Source organism: Cyprinus carpio, chromosome B15, assembly GCF_018340385.1.
Source record: "Cyprinus carpio isolate SPL01 chromosome B15, ASM1834038v1, whole genome shotgun sequence".
Classification (NCBI taxonomy): Eukaryota; Metazoa; Chordata; class Actinopteri; order Cypriniformes; family Cyprinidae; genus Cyprinus; species Cyprinus carpio.
Window position 1 is genome coordinate 10,886,165 of NC_056611.1, and position 23,288 is coordinate 10,909,452.

At 37.0% G+C, this 23,288-nt stretch overlaps 1 protein-coding gene across 2 annotated transcripts; it reads right to left on the reverse strand.

Annotated features, from left to right (window-relative positions):
- Positions 1-3,082: 3,082 nt before the first annotated feature.
- On the reverse strand, positions 3,083-23,067 carry scn2b (sodium channel, voltage-gated, type II, beta). Of its 2 annotated transcripts, XM_042739203.1 has the most exons (6): positions 22,818-23,067; positions 16,627-16,793; positions 16,292-16,502; positions 13,574-13,769; positions 13,421-13,487; positions 3,083-6,402 (listed from the first exon to the last, which is right to left on the reverse strand). In XM_042739203.1, the coding sequence occupies exons 1-5, from the start codon at positions 22,897-22,899 to the stop codon at positions 13,478-13,480; spliced, it is 666 nt and encodes a 221-aa protein (XP_042595137.1). In that variant the 5' UTR covers positions 22,900-23,067; the 3' UTR covers positions 3,083-6,402; positions 13,421-13,477. The 2 variants fall into 2 exon arrangements, with proteins under 2 accessions (XP_042595137.1, XP_042595136.1); XM_042739202.1 differs by lacking the exon at positions 13,421-13,487.
- Between the last annotated feature and the right edge of the window lie 221 nt (positions 23,068-23,288).

Genomic DNA, 23,288 nt, shown 5'->3' on the forward strand with positions numbered 1-23,288 from the left:
GTGACACCAAAAAGAGACAGCAGCTGTTTCACAGACAACCGATTCAAACAGAGACATTTACACACAAACACACACACACACACACACAGATATCTGACTGACAGAATGTCGCCCTGTGTGGCCAGTTGTGATTTATAGGATAGCACTCGATATCAACCCCCTGTGGTCAAATTCTTGTACACACACACATTCAGGACAATGTGACCTTGGGAGTCCATATCACAGCATATGTGTGTGTGTGCTTGTGCAGGGTGGAGTATCAGAGAGAGAGAGCAATTCCCATAATGCAGTCTACTGTATAGAACCAGTAAGAATGAGAGAGAGAGAGAGAGAGAGAGAGAGAGAGAGAGATTGGACAAGAGAGACCCACTCACGGTTGAAGAATGGAGGAATGCATTAACAAGACAGAGTTTGGGACACTTTGGAGCAAGAAACACAATCATGGGCTTTGAATTGAGACTGACTGGGCTATAGAAAAGGAAAAGAGAAGAATATTTCATTAACGTGACCTTGGTATGAATGGATTTCATTTGGGACGCCACGCATCAAATGATATGCAAGTACTGGAACGCATGAAATGTTGTCAACTCCCCTGGACTGCACCAGCAAGGGGAGCATGATGTTGCAAAACTTAGCCAGAAGGGAAAAGCAGAGAGGAATGGAGGGGAGAGGAGGAGGAGGAGGAGGAGGAGGAGGAGGAGGAAAGGTGTGGAGGACAGCAGGAGGAGGGAGAAGGTGAGCCGGAGAGGTAGAGAGTGAGAGAGTCTCTGCATTTCAAGTGCGTAACAGTGACCTTAGAATCTCCCTCTATGTCGTTGACTCTCTCGCTCACTCTGCATTAAAGTACAATGCTGCAGCTCTTCAGACCTTTATCGTCCCGGGAACAACTAAAAGGGTGTCTGCGGGAGGATGCACCCCTCCCTGCCTCTGTTTCTCTCTTCCTCTCTCTTTTTCTATAACTTTATGATGCGTGGACGGTGAACACTGATGCTGAGGCCTGAGAGCGGAGGAGAAGTTTGAACTTGTGGGCAGGACGGGCTTCACAGGACTGGGTTGCCCTTTAAAATTTCTTTGAATTTAAGAGCGAAGGCTTCTCATATTATGGTCATTTACCAGGTAAGTAAAACTGTAATTTTATTTGGTTGTACTTTGAATTCATGCATCTGGATCTCTTTAAACTCACTCTAGTCTAGAGTATTTTGCCATATTATTTATGGCAGTGAGTGCTATACAAGTGTATGTAGTGCAGTTATTCATTAAGAACTATTTGTACCTGATTCAACACTTCAGATTACTTTTGTTGGTGTGACGTAATGTAAGTGATTTAGTGATTTTGAAATTTACTAATTTAGATAGTACCACATGAAGCACATTTTTAGGTTTGCTGTCAAAACTATAAATTATTTTGTATGTGTGGAAAACGTACATGATGAAGAGTTTTTACAATTCTTTACACACAAGGAGTAAATCACAAAATTCATGAGGAAATTTAGCAATACTTGTCAGCATCAGTAATGCAAAATGGTTATAATTTAAATTTTCCTAAACCAAACAAATACACTTGTACTTAGATGCAGATGAAGGTGAGGCTATAGTGTTACAGACTTGTCTTACAAAATACTAAGGGATTGCATTGTGTATTTTAAAACTCTCATCAAGTTACAGTACAAGTTACATGTTACAGTATGTTCTCCCCTTAAGAGGTTTACTTGATGCAATCAAAAATTCACAATATATTACTGATATAACTTTGGTTATTTATTTATTTTTATTTTTTTTTAAGGTTAAGGTTTTCTCAAGTATTTAGCTTCAGTGATGTTAAATTTTAATTTTGACTTGAATTAAGCCAATTCATTTAGATGTTGCCATTTTTGGCTACCATTTATTTCAGTGTAGAGAAGAATCAAATGGTCACATTTCTATCATGGAAATGGCAGAAACTTTATTAATTAGAAATTCCTTGAAAGAAGAGAGGGAGAGAGAGACAGACAGACAAAACAACATTCGTTCTCAAATAAGCATTGCTGAACCATTTCGAAATGTACTCTTGTACATTGACTATAGACGTGTTATCAAGGAGAAGGAAGTTGGAAAAGAGGAACCCTTATGAAAACAATAAATACTATGTAAAGTAATATGGAAATACTGTTTTTTTCCCCCTCAAATAATTTGACATTACAGTTTAAAAAGAAAGAGAGAGAGAGAGAGAGAGAGAGAGAAAGAGAGAGAGAGAGAGAGAGAGAGAGAGAGAACTGTTATTTGAGGACATTATACAAATAATTAATAATAATAACAAAATGAGAAATAATCACATCTGTGTATTCTAAAGCAGACTAATTGTGGCTTATTAAAAGGGTTTTTGCAGCAGATGTTTGAAATTACATCTGCCTTGCTGAGTCACTGTAGTAGAAGCACATATTAACATTCAAAATTATAACATAAAAAAAAAAAAACAGTAGAAAAAAAATCAGTACTGATCAAAAGATTCAAAACTCATATGCTCTGTTTAACTGAATGACTTGCTCAGCTCAGATTTGTTTGCAGATAATCAGATTCCCAGATTTTTATTATTTTGAACTTTAAGTTGTCGTGTTGCTGTGGTCTGATTTTGCCACTTTGATAAATATCTATGTTGAATATTTGCATGCATGAGTCACCTTCACTTTTGCCTGTGCAGCAGTTTTCTCCAGCAGTTTTTTTTTTTTTTTTTTTTTTTTAAGACTTCCATTTAGTGGAACATAGTTTGGTTGGGTTTAATGCATTAACGTCATCTTTTAATGCATTAATGCCCTTGAATTGCTTTAAAACAGTAACCAATATTTTAATACAGTACTTGCAGTAATTGTAATGTTTGTTTTTTTTATCATTAATTCTACTAATATTGATTTTAATAAATTGTATTTATTTTAAAGGAATGGGTCATCTTCATTTGATTTCCACAGAAGAAAGTAAGTCATGGGTTTTGAACATGACGAGAGAGAGTAAATTAATACATTTTTGAGGGAACTATCTCTTTGAATATTAATTATTACTTTTAATTAATAAAACATTTTTAGATTTAAAAAGAGGCAGAACCAAAATGCCTTGTTTCTTTGTTTTTATTGAAAAGACAAAACCAAAACAAAAAACAATCAGTGATGCAGCTCTTAGTTATGGTGCAGTGCAAGTATACAGTATGTATTTAAAGTAGGCCAGAGTCAGACCTTCAGCGAGACACTAAACAGAGGCATGCATGATGAAAAAAATAAAGCAAAAACTGGTCCCCAAACCATTCCAACCAACCTCGCTGGACTGCTGTTATTTTTTTATGCCCACATAAATGTTATGTTTGAATGATCTTGATGTACAAATGAAATCTTGAAGGCAAATGCAAAACAGAAACAAAACATCAAGGCAGTACAATCATGGTTGCATTATATATGTGATGATACAATTCACCTTCAGTATAATATCAGGCTAGATAATCAGGGATTTGGAGTCATGTTTCCTGGCAACTAAACCTATGAATGGCAACCACTAAAGCGCTAGCCATAAAATCATTAAGCCTCAGTCTGGATTTCAGAAGCTGGCTTAATGTTAACTGCTGTGCAGCAAATCAAATTATGAGCTTAATGGTTTTATTATATCCTTTAGGAGCCTTTTTTAACATCTTGTGGATGCCTGATGTCGCTCACATTATGCAAATATCTAATGCAAAACACGGTGGTAAAAATACAATGTACATATGTAACTGAGTGTCATTGAATACATGATTATCATTGAATACATAGCAATAACAGTTAACAGTTATGATTACACAATATGCAAATCTCAGTTTTGGTTCATAATACAATAAAGCATTACTGAATTAAACATTCAAATGAACAATAATAATAGATACATTCCCTACAATGAATTTGAGGTCAAAATGGAGCAACATTTTAGAGGTATCACAGCAATCCTTCAAAGTACATTTTCATATAACAACAAGCAATATAATTTGATTTATTAAATATGTATTGGAGTACAATATGATGTGGAAGTGTAACATAACACATATGTCAGTTAAAAAATTAATAAAATAAGCCAGTCAGAAGGGGACTGAGTGAGTTAAAGTGTGAGTAAACAGAAGCCAGTGTGGGTGTCGGCTTTGCCCAGCAGAGGGTGAGGCTCCCTGGCCTCAGTATCACTGTGGCTCCAGGCTTTGGGCCTGTGCAGCAAGAATGCAGTGTTACAGCATGCACACTAAGTAATCATACATGGTGAATTAAGTGCTGGAATACTTTACTCCTATGGTCTGCATACAAATACTGTCTATCTTGTATGAGGTTTTATATCAGAACATTTTGTAGAACAAAACCATTTGTAAATGAGCATACATCTCTATGATACTGTCTTTTTTTTCAATTTAAATATACAGAATATTTAAATTAGACATATACTGCTACTTTTCGACATCATAGAAGATTACAATATACAAACATATTATATATATTTTGATATATTTATTTTTTAATCAAATAGAACTATTTAATACTCACATTTCCTGACCATAGCACAAAATATGCTGTAATAATACTGAGGCTATTCTGAAAATTGTTGAAATTGTTTGATTTAGCAGAAGGTATGTAGGGGACCTGCCCCATTCCCTACATAATCTACTACACAGTCTGCAGTCTATTACCACGAGTCCACTGAAAGTTCACAATCACTGTGTTTCACTATCAAAATGGATTCCCATCACATGAAAAAAAAAAAAAAAAGTTTTGTATTTCCTCTGTATGCATACAAATATGATATGATGTCATGCATAATTGATTATTTTTTTAATCTTTCCATTAAATGCGCATTAATCCGTTATCTTTCATTTGCTTGTTACTCAATTTAAAACCATTTTAGCCTTTCAGAACAGATTATATGATTATGTGTGAAATTTGATTATGAGGTTAATAAATTCAGTATTGACAAAATTATTTTCACAGCTTATACGTTCAATAAGATACTCATGTAAAATAAATTCACACATTCTCAATAACACACCACAACATACATGTCAAACACAATCTATAATATTAGCAATCAAATTTGTGTATAGGTTGTTTCGCTTTTATCTATAAATAGATCATGTTTAACGAATCATTGCACCTGAAATGATGTTTATGTGTGAAAGCAATGTTTTGGAAATGGCATTTTCCATAAATAGGGTGTAAAATAGCTGAAATTCCTTTTTTTTTTTTCTTTTTTTTTGCAAATTGGAACAAATTTGGCATAAATTAAGCTGCCACTCAGTATGATATTTGTTTGATCTTTTGTCTATTCAGAATTGGGAAAATAGAGATTATTAACATTCAAACTAGCTTATTTTTGGGGCCTCAAAATGCATTTTAATTTAATTATTTAATTAGAAATTAAGAATTCACTCACTTTTACTTTTCATCTTTTAAAATTATGATGCTTTTCTGTGATTTTAATTGTTAGATAGTCCAAGAAGACCAAGTCCTCTTAGGTGGAAGTCCAAATTACCAATTAACAAACCAACACAAAAAAAACATGTTAGATGTTTCATGTTAGATAACAAATATGCAATATCTAATAGGTCCAAAAAAAAAAAAAAAAAAAAAAAAAACACAACATAGGATTAATGCCTCTAAGACTTTAAAAAAAATGTCATGGAACAGCAAAATATACCCTATTTGTGGAACGTGCCAGATGCTTGTGCAAATTGATGATTTGTTTTGTGCAAATTGTGTATCATGCATAAGAAAATTGTCATGCATTGATTGTACATGTTTTGGAGGTGTACTATGTGCTGTACACTAACGAATTATAGATTTTGAACACTGATGTATAGTCATGGTCCTGCCTAATAGTCTGCTGTAAAAAGAACATAAACTTCTAGACCCAGCAGAAGCAAACTGGCACAATGAGAAGGCACACACAAACACACGTTATGTTTCTACATCCACTTGAGAGGTTGTTGAGGGCAGTGATTTCTCAAGAAACTCTTAAAATGTATAAACACCATAAGGGTAAAAACACTTTGGCAGTTGTAAGAGGACCTTGTATAATTTAAAATTCATCTCTTTAGAAAATTCTCAGCAGAAATACTGGATGGCTGATATTAATAGTGCTAATAGTGGCAGAAGAAAAAAAAAATACATTACTTGACTTTGAAAAAAGGGTGGTCTAAACGAAGAGTTCTGCAGGAAGTTATCACCTTAACCTGTTGTATTGAGTGGAAGAGGCAGTTTGAAACCCTTTGTGATTTCTCACTGGTAACTGGACACCATGGCACTGTGGTGGAGATCTTCCTTTATGACATGCTACTGCTACATGAGAAAACCGAGGAATGTTGAATGAGACCGTTATAGGATGAAGAGTCAAACAAGGTCTTAGATATCTTCAGGCAGGAGGCTTAAATTTCTGAAAGGTAAAAAGAAAGACAATGGAAAAAAAAAGTGAGAATGTTCAATCAGCAGGTTAAATATTAACATTGATTTTTTGTATGATTTCCATTTGTGGTTATGTTGTAAGAAAAAAAAAAATACCATTAGACTTAGCAAATATGATAAATTTTGATATTTTTTCTTTCTTTTTTTTCAATTTCAATTTTTAATTTCAATTTCTTTCTTTTTTTTTTTCCTTTTTTTTTTTTTTTTTTTTTTTAAAAAAAATCTGATTCATTTGCCAGGACCTACAGTATGTACTAAAATGTCAAGAAAGTTTAAAAAATTGTTTAATTTCTGAGTCAGTTTTGTCTAATTTTTGAAGTGGTTCCAAATACCGATAACAATGATTCACTTGCATCATTACTTTTAAATGTGCTTAAAATGCATATCAATTTACATATTTAAACACTGCACTTCGTTGCCTTGTACCTTACATTTGCAATGATAATAAAGTTGAATCTAATCTAAAATCTATTCTAAAGTTTTGATAATATATATATATATATATATATATATATATATCTATATATATATATATATATATATATATATATATATATATATATATATAGGAAGACATTCCTCCATAACTTTTTTTATATAACAGTTTACAGTATGTACAGCAGTGGTTGCAAACTCAATTCCAGGAGGGCCACAGCTCTGTACAGTCGTTGCCAAAAGTTTTGGCAGTGACACAAATTTTGTGTTTTACAAAGTTTGCTGCTTAAGCTGTTGTGGTGTTCATTAACATTGTTTCTAGATTATTGTGTAGAGTGATCAGATGCATTTTAAATAATTGCTAAATGCTTCATTGGCAAGTTTTTTGATTCTGACACAAAATGACCAGCTAACATTAATTGACTAATCATATCAGCAGCACATGAAAGTGTGAATGAGTTCTAGTCAGGTAAAATCACTGTCATACTAATTAGATTGTAAGAGCACACTGATTGCTATAAAAGGAAGGAAGAAGCACTTCCAATCATTGTATTCTTGTTAGTAATGGTTACCTCCAAAGAAAGATGTGCAGCCATCATCGCTGTGCATCAAAATGGCCTCAAATGCAAGGAAATTGCTACAAAGCATATTGCATCTGAAAGAGCCATTTACCGGATCATCAAGAATGTCTCGGGTTACTTGACTGTAACCCTGTTCCCTGAAAAAGCGGGATCGAGATGCTGTGCTCAATAGCGCTAATGAGAACATTCTTTGTTCGACCGGTTGTGAAGCATGTGTGTCAAACACACCAAGAATTGGCTTAAATAACCTCGGCAGGTGATGTCATCTGATTACGTTCACCCTTATAGGGTTATAAATAGACGTGAAATGGACACTTCTTCAGGTTACCTTTTTGTCTGAAGAGACATCCAGGCACATCGACAGTGCGTCATTGAGGCACAGCATCTCGTTCCCGCTTTTTCAGGAAACAGGGTTACAGTCAAGTAACCTGAGACGTTCCCTATCAAAAGCTACTCTCGATGCTGCGCTCAATAGCGCTAATGGGAACAAGAATACCAAAGCCGCCGCACTGGAAGTTTCTGGACCCCCAAGGTTGTGTAGTGTGTGCACACAAACATCGAAGAGGTCTCAGACATGACTCTGGGATGTTGACTCAAGCATGAACATCCAAACTATATAATCTGACAAATGTGTGCTGAGAGGACCAGCCTGCCGCATCACACACTTGCTGCAAGGGGACACCTCTTGCTAAAGCCGTAGAAGTTGCAACCCCCCTGGTTGAATGGGCCCTAACTCCTAGAGGCGTAGCTTGACCACGCGCCTCGTAGGCTAGGCAATAGCATCCCTCACCCAAAGTGACATAGTTTGGTCTTTCTTTCCCCATATGAAAAGCTGCTCTGACATACACCACTGGCTAGTGCGGTGGATGTAAATCTGAAGAGCACGTACTGGACACAGTAAATGAAGTCTTTGCTGCTCCGATGTTTTAAACTCCGATGGCAGGACTGACAAAGCCTGTAAATCCCCAATTCTCTTTAAACAAGTAATGGCCATAAGAAAAACCATCTTTAGAGTCACAAGCCTGGCAGGCACTGATTCTAATGGTTCAAAAGGGGTGCCAGCCAGCCCCTCGAGCACTACGGCTAAATCCCATGAAGGGACCGTAGCTCTAGTGGGCAGCCTCAACCGCTTAGCTCCACGAATGAAATGGGCGACTAGAGGGTGCTTTCCCACAGAAACCCCGTCAATCAAAACATGGCTAGCCGAAAAAGCGGCCACGTAGGTTCTGAGAGTACTAGGGCATGTGCCTGAGGACAACTAGAATAGTCTCTATTACATTGGCTGGAAGGCCAGCATCTCTTAGTTGGTCCCCCTCAGGGGCCAGATGTGAATGTTTCAGAGCTCGGGCCGGGGATGAAATACTGTCCCCTGCGCCTGAGACAGAAGATCTCTGCTGACTGGAATCGCCCATGGCGAGCCATCGAAGAGGGATATTAGATCTGAGAACCATACTCTGGTCGGTCAATGGGGCACTATCAGTAAGAGGCTAAACCCATGTTGAAGGACCTTGGCCAGGAGCAGAGCGATCGGGGGAAATGCATAAAGACCCCATTTGGGCCAATTATGGGCCATGGCGTCCAGATCTATGGGAGCTTGAGAAGACAGAAAGAAGCAGAGGGGACATTGTGCCGTCTCCTGTGAAGCTTCATAAAATATTTCCCAGATTTGGCTTTTCCAGCTTGTCTGTACAGCAAGTCTGCTCCCACATTCATATGCCAAGGGATGTAAATCGCCCTGAGGGACAGGAACTTGTCCTGTGCCCAAAGTACAACAAAGCGCAAACGCAGTCCACCCTGGTGATTTATTTATGAGACGACCGCCGTGTTGTCCACCCACACTAGGACATGGCAGCATCTTAACTGCTGGAGGAAGTATTTCAGGGCCAGAAATACAGCCTTCATTTCGAGGCAATTGATGTGCCATTCGAGAAGATGACCTCTCCAGATCCCTTGGGCTGGACGGCCATCCAAGCCCGCACCCCAACCCATGAGGGAAGCGTCTGTCGTTAGCATCTTGCGAAGACAACACGGAGCTAGAGTGGGAACCAAAGTCAGAAACCGGGGTCTGAACCACATAGATAGGGTATGAAGCCCCTGGCGTGTAACCGTTATTCACCTTCGGGGATTGGCCCTTGGATGAAATCCCCTGGCTCTGAGCCACAACTGAAACAATCTCATGTGCAAGAGGCCCAAAGGTATCACCGTGGATGCAGCTGCTATGAGACCTAGAACTTTCTGAAAGTAATGAACAGTAATATTCTGGCCTAGCTAGATGTTCTTTAGGGCATTTAGAATGGATTCGATGCATCCAGGAGACAGCTGTGCCTGCATTGTGATCGAATCCCATTCAACCCCTAAATGCGTTGTCCTCTGAGCAGGAGAGAGAACGTTTTTCAATATGAGCTAGGACGACATCCCGATGTCGAAGCGCAAGCTCTTGAGACTGAGCCAGAATCAGCCAGTCGTCTATGCAATTTAAAATGCGGATGCCCTGGAGTCGTAGAGGAGCCAGAGCTAGATCCATGTATTTCGTGTACGTGCAGGGTGACAAAGCTAGGCCGAATGGAAGAACCTGATACTGGTAAGCTCCGCCCCCAAAAGCAAACTTCAGGAACTTTCTGTGTTGTGGCAAGATTTCGATGTGAAAATATGCGTCCTTTAGATCGATAGTCACAAACCAGTCATCTAAAGATCTAACAATGGACGCAACCCCCCATCTTTCTTGGGAATGAGAAAATACCAGCTGCAATAGCCTGACTGTCTGTCTGGCAAGGGAACTGGCAGGTTCTGGTTTCACGGAAGTGGAGACAATGCCATTGAAACACGGAGGACGATACACAATTTGAATCCTGTAGCCTTTCTCCACAGTCCCTTCTACCCACAGGGAGATATTTGGCAGTAGCTTCCACACTGCCAACTTCTCTGAAGGGGCACTAATCGTGACACTGGTTCTGCTGGGGGGAATGTAAATGTTTGGTGTCCTGAAACACTGAAGGCACAACCGAACATGTAACATTTCACTGGAGATCGCTGCCCCCCAAAACACCAGTGGTGGCCTGTGGTGGCGGAGGTTACAGTGATCCCCTAAGGGTGCCAGGAAGGAGCCCTAAACTTCTGTTGGAATTTTCCATGGCCCTCCCTGAGGGGACACACCCTTTGTCCTGGGCACAGCTTCAGGCCCTTTCTTTGGTCGTAATGACCGTTCTTAGGTCCATCTTCATCTGTGGCTGTCAAGTGCTACAAGCTGCTCCCCAGTCTTTACGAGGGGGCGCACGACTCGCCACACTCTCTCTTTGAACCTCCTGCCCCAGAGGAGCTGGACCGGGTCGGGACTGGGCTTTTTTTTCTTCTAGACAGCTCCAACACTTGAGCACAGTGAGTGAGAAACTTATTGAAAGCCTCCTCCTGGCACTCAGATCTTTAAGAAGATCAGCCTGATATGCCTGCAGAACCCCCATGTGGGCAGGGCAGCACTAGTCTGACCCACAGCGTGTAAAGCTTTCCCTCCACGTGTAGATGTTGCTACATTGTTTGGTAGGGAGCATTGGCTGTTTTTTTTTTTCTTTTTTTGAAAAAAGCGATGATGCTCCTCTAGGGGAGAGATAGCGTCCCTTTCGTCAAGGAAAACATAATGTACAAGATATCTCACTTTAAGGCTTTAATCTGGTCACTACACGAGTCACCACCTAGTAACTCCTCATATGCTTATAATCGCGAGAGGAGCGCTTGGAGGCAGCACTTTTAATGTCCATCTCAACAGAAGCAAGAGCTGCAGCAACTTCTGCCGATCTGAAGAAGTGCCCGGGCACAGCTCGTTCCTCGTGAGAGAAAAGAGCCTAGCACGCATAGGAAGTGAACCGCGGTGCTCACATCTGCCGCTCTAGAACGTGACAGCAGCTTGCTTTTCTCCCAAAACTCCAAACAATAGAGACACGATTTATCTTCAGAGATCGGCCATGAAGAGCGAGGCACGCATGTCTTACAGATTCAGTCAACAAGAATAGTAAGTTGTTTAAACTTAAACTTTTTACTCTCAACATGCTTCCTTTTAAACTACACTGCTTTCAGCAGCATGCCACACACACACACACACACACACACACACACACACACACACACACACACACACAATGCGGTCTCTGAAGACAAAGAAACCTCAAGATGTGTCCGTTTTATGTCTATTTATAACCCTCAGGTTCACGTAATCAGATGACATCACCTGCTGAGGTTATTTAAGCCAATTCTTGGCGTGTCTGACACACATGCTTCACAACCGGTTGAACAAAGAATGTTCTCATTAGCGCTATTGAGCGCAGCATCGAGAGTAGCTTTGGATAGGGAACTTCAAGGAGAGAGGTTTGACTGCAGTAAAGAAGTCTTCAGGACGTCCCAGAGTGTCCAGCAAGCGCTAGGACTGTCTCCTCCTGAGGAGTCAGCTATGGAATCGTGTCACCAGCAGTGCAGAGCTTGCTCTGGAATGGCAGCAGATTGGTGTGAGAGCATCTGCATGCACAGTGAGGCCAAGACTTTTGGACAATGACCTGGTGTCAAGAAGGGCAGTAAAGAAGCCAATTCTCTCCAAGAAAAACATCAAGGACAGATTGAAATTCTGCAGGAAGTACAAGGATTGGACAGCAGAAGACTGGTGCAAAGTTACTTTCTCTGATGAAGCTACCTTCCGACTGTTTGGGACATCTGGAAAATCGATTGTTTGGAGAAGAAAAGGTGAATGCTACCATGAGTTCTGTGTTGTGCCAACAGTGAAGCATCCTGAGACCATCCATGTGTAGGGTTGCTTTTCAACCAAGGGAGTGGGCTCTCTTACAATGGTATCAAAACTTCCAGCAAGTGCGACTTCATCCAACGATCCATAAGCAATTTGGTGATGATCTGTGTATTTTCCAGCATGATGGAGCACCATGTCACGAAGCAAGAATGATGAAAGAAGTGGCTCGAAGATCATTACATTGAAATTTTGGATCTGTGGCCAGGCAACTCCCCGGATCTCAATCCCATAGAGAACCTGTGGTCAGTCCTCAAAAGGCGAGTGGACAAGCAGAAGCCCACAAATTGTGATCAACTCAGAGAACTGAATGGATCACCATCAGTCAGGATTTGGTCTAGAAGCTAATATCCAGCATGCCAGAACTAATTGCAGAGGTTATGAAGAACAAGGGTCAACACTGTAAATTATTATTGTTCTTCAGTATAACATAGAAACATGTGGAAAATTAATCTACAAATACTGAAGCAGCAAACTTTGCAAAACACAAAATTTATGTCACTGCCATGACTGTAGAGTTTAGCTCCAACCAGCTCCAAATTAAACCTGCTTGGAAGTTTCTAGTAATCCCGAAGGCCTTGATTAGCTGGATCACCAACAAACAACTATTTTATCATCTAAATTGTGCAGAGCTGTGGCCATCCAGGAATTGAGTTTGTGACCAATGAGGTACAGTATCTGTACAGTTGCACAATATGTATATAAAACTGATTGTTGAAGTATATTTTTAGAAAATACTGTTTCAGTTTTTTTCTACTTCAAAATGTCACATTTAATTAAATGTGTTAATTGCCCTTTTTGTAACTGAAATTGACAAGCAAGTAGAATGCCATTTTTTATGTACAGTAGGTATATACAGGTTATTTATAGGTACAACTTTGGTATTTGAAAAAAAAAAAGAAAATTAAGATTATTGGCTATATATGTTAAAAGAACTTGTTGCAAGTGCAGGTCATTTGCAGTTATGTAGAAAAAAATACCACAAACATACCACAAGCACAAAGACATTACAGAACCCAACCAGATAAAGCAAGATTACAAACATATTGATAGTAACCAGGTAATTCGGGTCCAGAACTCATAAAACATAAAGAACAGGCTAATGAAACGAAGATGGAGAACTTGAAAGGGCTACTGTCAACCACAGTCACATGACCCACCAAAACACACTTGCTAGCAATTATTTTTACCAGAATGTGTAGGATTGAGCTCCACCATCCGTTAGACCTCCAGGGCTAAGATGGCGGTTAGGGCTGTCTGTTTCAGGATTCAAAGTTAGCAGTTTGTTTATAGAGAATAACTCTTTATTACGAAAAAAAAAAAAGAAACAAAGAAATTCTTACTTTGTTGCTTCTTCTGTGCCTCCTTCTCCATCTGCTTTGCCCTCTTCCTCCATCTTCTGCTCATCTGAGATCAGCTCCTGGTTCTTATGTCTGCGAATACACTTCACCACTACCATGGACAGAATGAGCAAAGCTAGAATTCCCCCCACAGATGCCCCGATTGCAACAGCAATGGTCGAATCTCTTGGTGGCGGCACTGGGCAGAGGAAGACAAAAATTGAGGAAAACAAAATAAACCAGAGTAGCATATTAGCATATAGAAATAAATAAATAAATAAATAATTAAGTGGTTCAACAGTAATGTTATAAATAGTGTTGGGGAGCTAATGTAATTTATATTAGAGCCCGACCGATATATCGGCCGGCCGATATTATCGGCCGATATGAGCTAATTGCATTTAAATCGGCATCGGCGTTTATAACGGCTGATGAAACATAAAAAAAACAGAGTCTCATGCTTCACTCATGTTATGAGTGTTGCATAGTTTGCCCACCAGAGGGAGCTCTGCAACTCCCCAGTTGACAACAGCGCCAGAAATCCACTACAGAAGAAAGCTATCAGCCGAGCCACTGAGATGTACTCTTTTGACGGTGAGTCTGTTGTTCGTCATGTGAAATGATTGTAGATTTAGTTCATACACTGTATATAAAAACAGTGTGGTAGTTCTAGCTAACGGTCCTATCATTATCACTTCTAAATATTCGGTCCTATCATTATCACTTCTAAATATTCTGTAAAATCACTTACAGCCGCTAATGCATTGCTATATTAGATTAGCCACAAAGCTAATACCATGTTTATCAGTGGAAGAGCGCGAACGTTAATAAGAGGTCAAACTATAACGTTAGCGTTTAACCTATTCTAAATATATCTGCAGTGTTTCCCACATAATGACCGCGTAACTGTGGCAGGGGGGCGCGTGTAGTCAATGACTAGAAGTTATGTACAGCGTGCCTCGAAAAAACAACAACTGTTACGTTATTCTAACGCAAACATAGCTTCCTTTTTAGCAGGCCCCTTAAATGCTTGCTATCAACTTGTTTGAAGGTGGTTCTTCTCAAAATTGACAACGGTGTGTTCATGACACTAACGTTAACCATTCAACTTCGAATTGATTCCGTAATCTTCCGGTAACAGTAGGCTAACTTTATGTTCGCCAGCGCATGACGATGTTTTGATTCAGACTGCACAAAGAGAAGAGGAGAAGATATACGGGTCCGTTGTGAATGTGTCTGGTGAGAGCAAATATAGTGTAGTTACAGTAACTACAGTAGGTGCGTCAGAAATGATTAAACCAGAGGGGACATGTAAATAAATGTGAGCTGAACAAGCGCTTTTTTTTCTTCTTTTTTTTACAGATTGTTTCAAAGCAGCTTTACAGACATAACAGGATATGTTGTAATAATATAGTTAAATATAAGTAGGTAATAGGTAATACCTATTGCTTGACAAATATATATATATATATATATATATATATATATATATATATATATATATATATATATATTTATATATATATATATTTCTCTATATTTCTCATTTTTGCCTATGTAGGAGATCCCTGTTTATTATTATTATAATTCTAATAATGACATGAGTAATGATGCATGGTGATATTATTAATACACATGCTTATTCTTTCTCTGTCTCTCTTTCTGCCCTACAGATGGCTGAAAAAAGGTGAAAGCTGTAGCAGCAAAGTGTGGGACTACTTCTGCAAAGATTCCTCTAATGCAGTGTTCTTTTGATCATTAAAAAAGATATATACTTTTGATGTGCAATTTGTTTAGTCATTGAGACTGTCATCTAAGGCTTTTTTTAACATAATCCCTTCTGGAAAATGGTTTATACAGCCCACATACACAGAGAACAGGCAGATATTTTGCTATTGAATGTTGTGTAAGTGTAGTTTATAGGAAATGGGTCTAATATCCAGTTTATTTTCAAAATCAAAATATCGGCTTATAAATCGGCTCTTTTCGAGTTAATATCGGCATCGGCATCGGCCCCCAAAAATCCATATCGGTCGGGCTCTAATTTATATATTACATTACTTTTAAAAGTAATGCATTACAATATTGCGTTACTCCTTAAATATGTGATGTAAAAAGGGAGAAGAACGAGTTATACAAAAGGTGGATTCGAACTTGGATCAATCGCGTCAAAAAGAATGCATAACGTGCTTTATCATCTTCACCACTAGAGCTGTCGTTTGCCAGCCGTCTTTTGTAATATCATCTAACGCAAACAAACGTTGGTGGGTGGAGTTAGTGTAAATAGCCTCTGCCAACAAGGCGGACTATTTGCATTTAACGTGAATAGATACTCTGCTTAAGATATTTTACATGTCTTGAAAAAGGCGGCTGCAAACAACTGGTTAAAAGGACTACAGATGTTTAGCTTTTTACTTCTTTTGATTGTATTTAGGCGTCAAAATCTATAAAGTTTGTCTTCATTTGTAAAGATTATCATGACGAAAAGAAAAACATGTAAGAATCATAAACATTTGTTGTTTGCAGAACTTATTCTCTATAATAATCCAAAAGCCACTAGAAATTTGTCTTATTGTTGAGCAACCTTCAAAAATGTATCATCAATGCAGCACTCTATTCTAATTCTGGACTTAACAACACCTGCAATAAGGAAACACCATTCATCATAGCCTATCCTAAAATAACCCGGGTAGAGCTTCTTGGCCCATACTGAAGCCTTACATTCAGTCGGGACGAAGACCTGAATGATGCCGTGGCCCCGAATGCGGTCTGGAGGGTTGCGCACATAGCAGTTGTAGATGCCCTCGTCTGTCAACTGCACATTTGAGATAGTGATGCTCAGGTCGTTCTTATCCAGGTTTCCAGAAAATATGACTCGATCTCCAAATCGGGTCGACTTCAAGGGTGTTATCTTGTTCTTATAGGTCATGAACTTGGAAAAGAAGACATTTTGGATGAAGGTAGATTGAGAAAGGTAAAGAAAAAAGGGAATTGTGTAATTTTAAAGAATTGGTAATACAATGGTATTAGCATGTTTAGCATTTGTTTTCTCTCACAATTTCTTCTGTACTGTTGCTTGTCTCCTGATAGGTCCAGTTCATGGCAAACTTGCTGGGGTCCAGTTTGTAGCATGAAGTGAATGCACAGGGGATTCTGACATCAGTCCCATTGAGAGTGAGGATCTGTGGTGGCACCAGCACATCCATGGAATTCACTGGACAGGCTATGAGAGATGAAAATATACATGTCTATGACATCTGATTGGTGAGATACTTCTGTAAAGTGCATGTTTTATATGCAGTGTGCATGAAAATGCCTTTTCAAGTAAGTTAAAATGTCATTTTCAAAAGATAAACAAGCTATTTTTTAACTTTCACATTGGTCTGAGTAGTTATCTTATAGCTTCTAATGATGAATATATAATTATGTAATCCAAACACCTTTTAAAAGTTAATTTATTATAGAATGACTAGTTTTGACTGTAAATTTGGATTGGATAAGCCTTGTTCAAACTTGTAGGGGGTTGGTAAGATTTTATTTATGAAAGAAGTCTCTTATGCTCACCAAAAACAGCATTTAGTTAATTAAAAATACAGTGAAATATTGTGAATATTGGTAAATATTATTTGGATATTTATTTTTTTAATATAATGTATTGCAGTGATTGCAAATCTGAATTTTCAGCATCAGTACTCACATGTTGCATGATATATCAGAAATTATTTTAATTTGCAAATTTAGTGCTTAAGTATTATTATTATTATTATTATTATTATTATTATTACCTGTTTTGAAAATAGTTTGGCTGCTTTTTTTATTCTGTAAACTGTTTTCACAATTATATTATTATCTGTGGAACAGAAAGTTCATAGAAAATCACAGAAAAGTATTTAAGTCACTTTTGATCAATTTAATGCATCCTTGCTGAATAAAGCATTCATTTCCTATATATATATATACACACATATATATTCATATATATATATCATATATATATATATATATAAATTAGGATATATATATATATATATATATATATATATATAAAACAGCACAAGACAAGAATCTGAGACCACATAAAAAATCGTGCTTTCACTTAAACATTTGGTATCAAACTTATTTAAATCCCAATAAATGTTAAATATTTTAATATGTATTACAATATTAATGACATTCTACTCTAAGCAATATGTTTACAATGCCTTAAATAAACCATATTTTTTTTCAGTGTTGGCAAGTTCAATGTAAATAAATGACTTCTTAATCTGTATCTGTATTAAGCATACACTATAAATTGCATTGCTATAACTATGATCATTACTTGCCAAATAAAATATTATCCTATAGTCTAAAGGTTTATTTCCTCCACCTCTGCACCATTTCATCCCTCTGCAGTCAGGAGTTTTGTGTTTCTGGACAAGTTCCCACTGCTGCAGCAGTTATGCTTTATCGGCCCGGCTCTCTGCAGCAGTAGCGGCAACTTCGTCATACCCTCCCATCCCATCCCATCCCCACCCCCCCTCAAAGTGCTGCAGTTTAGTCCGTCCCCCTCCCTTTACAAAAATCAGGTGTCCTCATGGATAGAGAGCAAGAACTACAGCAGCTGTGTTCAGAGAAAACACACATACACACACAAACCTCACGCATATATGAATAGCTTCAGTAACTATTATGATTTATGGTGCGCTAAACCCAGAATGCTAACAAGGCAACATTGAGCTTTACAGATATACAACAATACATTATATACATAACATTTTTTGTGCTACAAATGATACAGTGCTGCATCATGTCACTGTATCCTACATAGGCTCTCAGTGTAGGCTGAAATACACACACACACACACACACACACACACACACACACACACACACACACACACACACACACATGTTCAGCATAAATATACACACACACATGCAGAGTCAGCACTCGGCCAGGCGTGTTACTCAATAGCGGCACTACGTCAATGTCGTCTCCACCCACCCTTTTACCTTCATGTATATTTAGTCCGTTTCTCTCTGCGGTATGTACCACGGCAGAGACGCTTTAAAACTCCTTCACATACACCATGCACATTTAATCACCGCATCCATGCATTTCTTTCAAAAGAATCAGGAAATAATAGCCATGATGTTGTAGTTTGAAAGCTACAGTGAATCTTTAGTATCTGTTCACTCTTGTTTGTGAATGTTTGGGTTTATATAAGGGGTCTGACTAACACTGACATCTCTAGCCTACTCTTGGGTTACTGATTTGATGGTTATATACCAATATTCACCGGTTCAGAGAGCTGTAGGCATAAAATACTGCAGTGAAGCTCTCTCTCACACAACAGTCCCTGACAAACCCCATCCCTACACCCTCCCTGTGCTGTCTGTGTCCTCTTTTTTTCTGCTCTCAAGGTTATGGTAAAAGGAGAAATGTGGACAAGGTACATTGTGGAGCTGGATATACATGCAAAAACAAATAATACAGACACACACACAAATACATACATACAGTACAAACAGTGCTGGGTAAATTACTTACAAACTGTAATCCATTCCTAATTCAAAAATACATAACGCAAATTGTCAGTAATCTATAAGATTACACATTTAATCTGATTACTTTTAGATTTCTTTTGATCTAACTTCTTTTTGGTTACTTTTAGATTACTTCTTACCTAACTTGTTTATTGCATACAGTAGATTTCATTTCAATTCAAGTTTATTTGTATACTGCTTATAACAATGCATATAGTTTCAAAGCAGCTTTAAAGAATTTTTTTTTTTTCAATGCTCAATGTTTGTTTCAATGTCACCTGACCAAACCGGAAAACGAGTCTCATCGCATCCACTTGTCGGAGAAAATCTTAACATCAGTGTGAACTGATAGCGATATCTATGGACATTGTTGCTGTTTTGTTAAATTTTAATATCTGAACATGTGAGAAGAAAAATAAAACATTTGCATATGTGACCCTGGACCACAAAACCAGTCATAAGGGTATTTTTTTTTTATTTTATTGATATGTATAATTTAATTCCATTTGAAAACTTTCCAATGAATAAGCTTTCCATTGATTTATGGTTTGTTATGATATGACGATATTTGGCTGAGATACAAGTATTTGAAAATCTGGAATCTGAGTGTGCAAAAAAAAAAAAAAAAAAAAAAAAAAAACTCTAAATATTGAGAAAAATGCCTTTAAATTTGTCCAAATGAGGTTCATAGCAATGCATATTACTAATCACAAATTAAGTTTTGATATATTTATGGTAGGAAATTTACAAAATATCTTCATGGAACATAATCTTTACTTAATATCCCATCCAAAGACTTGAGTAGAAAATACTGTACCATTCTGATAAAAACAAAATATACTTCATTCTGTTTATCAATAACATTAAGTACATTAAACATAGCATGAACAGGAAAACAGAGCCTACAAGTCTTCCATATTTGTAATATTTTTTTGTCTAGATTTTCAGAATCAATAATTAGTAAATATGGTATCAGTGACATATAGTCCTACAGTATAATCTGATTGGTTGAGCAGCGTTCTAAGTGAGCTGATATACAGTCTACAGTTTCACTGTTCATTTCACATCTCACTCATATTCATGTTTTTTTTTTCTTAATTACTGAAATCATCTCTTTAATTTACCTTTTTGTTTGTTCTGTTTATAACTTGACAGCTCTCGGTCATCATATTTCATTGTATGAAAGGTATTTCACATGATGTTCCACAGAAGAAAGAACATCTTATCCACCTTATTTTTAACGTAAGAGTGTGTGCGACTGTTTGTAACTTGAATGTGCGAGGCTTCCGGTGCGATCTGCTTTGAGTTATTTAACACGTACAAAAACAGTACATGGTGAGTTATGCTGCTAGATACTGCAAACTAGTATTTCTTATCATATTATGTTAATTTATCATCATAATCATGACATAGTGAAGCTAGTTTTACCATTTACTGCACTTTGTTATTCAGTTTTTTTAGTGGCTAGTGGTTTTAGTGAAAAATACAGTAAAAACTGTAGTGCAGTGTAGGCCTACCTTTACACTGAAGAAGAAGAGGAGGCGGTTTCAATAGTGAAATTGAGTTCAATAGCTTTTGGGGCTTGTGGAATAATTCAGGATTTTTCATGAAGCTGACTGAATTGTATTATTAAGTTCAATCTCCTGGAGAATAGTATGCCGCACAAATATTGCTAAAATCCATAGTATTTATCTATATACCTGAATGTGGTATTGATATGCAAATCATTTTACACAGGGAAGTTACTAAGGCTCAGTTCTCAAGATAAAAACTTGCATTAAAATGCATGACATATTTGAACACTTAAGACACATTTCTGAATGCCATTGCAACAGATACAAATAAATACATGAATAAATAAAGTGGCATTTATTTTAAATAAATATATCAATTAATTAATGTGAAGACATTAACTGTGCATTTTTATGGACATCTGTGTTTGTCATCTGTGTTAACAACATGTCTAATAGCTCTTAGATTCTTACATATGGCCATATCATCTAAATGTATTAAATCATTTAAGATTATTATAGAAGTGTGAGGATTTTTAGAGGTAGACAGTTAATTGAAACTGGGTTTTAATTGTAATTGCAGGTCATGTTCCTCTACTGTCACCGAAACACTGGGGTTTCCGCCCTCTAGTGGCTTTTTAGAAAAACTGCATTGTTTGCACTTGTACTTGAATCAAACTTCCAAATTCAGCTCTTCTGGTGTGTGCATCTCCTTTTTCTTTATGTTAAGCCTACAATTAACAGTACTTTGCTAAGAAAATATTAATTAATTATAATTTGTAAACTATACCACATGGGTTATGCACAAGAAAGTAGGTCATCTGCCTTCTGTTGAAATACATAATCCTCATGCAACCTTTAACAGAAATGGTCTTATGAGGCCACAGCTGTAGCAATAAACCTATTTGCAAAATAACCAGAACATGCATATTGGATATGACTGTTCATTAATTATTTTAACTAGACTTCGCCACCTTGGAATTCCAAGGTTTTATCTGCATTCTGAGCAGTTTTGAAGATATTGAGTTTTAAAGTTTTAGCATTCCATAGACTTGTAGACAGAATCCTTTTTGTTTTCTAAAAAAGTCCCAAAATGTACACATATTACAAAAGATCTCAGATAGAACCTTATAATTCCAAGGCGATGACTTTTTTGATTGCATTTATACATTTATTGATATATATATATATATATATATCTATATATATATATATATATATATATATATATATATATATATATATATATATATATATATATATAGATACTTCAGTTCAATATTGATTCACTTCATCAGGCCAATTTTCCTCACCAGAAAGTATTGCATTATTATAAAGTATTAATAATACAATTAGTAATATTATAAAGTATTATTATTATTATTATTATTATTATTATCTTTTATCAATATCTTTACTGAACAGTCAATGGGAGGGAGTATGCATTCATTAATCACAATATTTCCAATTATGTTTGTTCCACCAGCGAACATAGTTCAAAACGAAGCAGAATATATATATATATATGTGTGTGTGTGTGTGTGTGTGTGTGTGTGTGTCTCAGAGCAGCAGATAAGCAGTGTTTTGTTCTGAATGAGTCAGCGCTTTGAAGGAATCGTTTGAGAGGAAGATTCTATGACTCGCTCATAAACACATTCATTTGTTGCCACTTACTGGTGTAACGATGCAACTTCAAGAAAAGCGTCACTGAAAACATAAATAAACGGCGTGATACAATTTAAACACTACATATTGACTCTATATCGACAATACGACACGGACCTAACTGTACAATGTTAAACAGATCATTAAACCCGCAGCACTGCTCAATGTTTATCAAAGCTGCTTTTCTGAAACACCCACAAGTGTTGTTTCTTTTGTGACAATGGATATGAAAAAAAGACATAATACATCCTGTTTATTTTCTATAGTCTTGAACGCGCTCGCAGCAGCTTCACAATCAAAACAGTGAATGCTGATGGCGATGTGAAAAACATCACAACAGTGTTGCTCAATGTATTTGTCAGATGATTTGTAACAACTATCAAATGCTATGATGTAATGACATATTTCTAATTGTATGAGCATCCTTAAACGCATACAAATGGCTAGATTAACACATCTGTTTGACTGGTACATTGAAATTAATGGTGCGCTTTAATTTATTTATTTTTTCTCCCCCCATATTAAAAGCTTTTTTTACTTACCCAGAAATACCATCAATGCAACGCAGGATAATTTCAAAGAAGACGCCCACTGCGTTTTCCCAAAATGCAATAAAATAGGCATTTTGGTCGATGACAATAAACGTAGCGGACAATAAAAACAGAAAAGCTTTTGAGATCTATTTTTTTCGTTTCAATTATACTAAAAAAACCACGTAAAATGTTTTTATTTTGTGCTATGATATGGCTGGCAGTGTCTGTAGAAGGAAAACTGGTTGATAGTATGGTTGTGGATTGTTGTTTGTCGTGTTTGAGGGTTCAGTTGAACCATGTTACAATATACTATAATAGCAGCAAATAAAATATGATATGAATCAGTTTTACATGATTTAAAAAAAAAATAATCTGAATGCATCTTTATATTACATGTGTCTCATAATTTGAGAAAAATCAGAAATCAGCCTAAGAAAATCCAAACGGCCGTTGACGCAAAACCAAATAATAAGGCTCTAG

What these genes read in the sequence shown, in the direction of transcription:
- scn2b (XM_042739202.1), bottom strand. Translation starts at nt 22,899, where the DNA reads ATGCCTATTTTATTGCATTTTGGGAAAACGCAGTGGGCGTCTTCTTTG. An exon ending in GGTCTTCGTCCCGACTGAAT is followed by an intron (nt 13,770 to 16,291) that starts GTAAGGCTTCAG and finishes TCCTCTGCCCAG; the next exon opens with TGCCGCCACCAAGAGATTCG. An exon ending in GGCACAGAAGAAGCAACAAA is followed by an intron (nt 6,403 to 13,573) that starts GTAAGAATTTCT and finishes TTTACCTTTCAG; the next exon opens with AAATTTAAGCCTCCTGCCTG.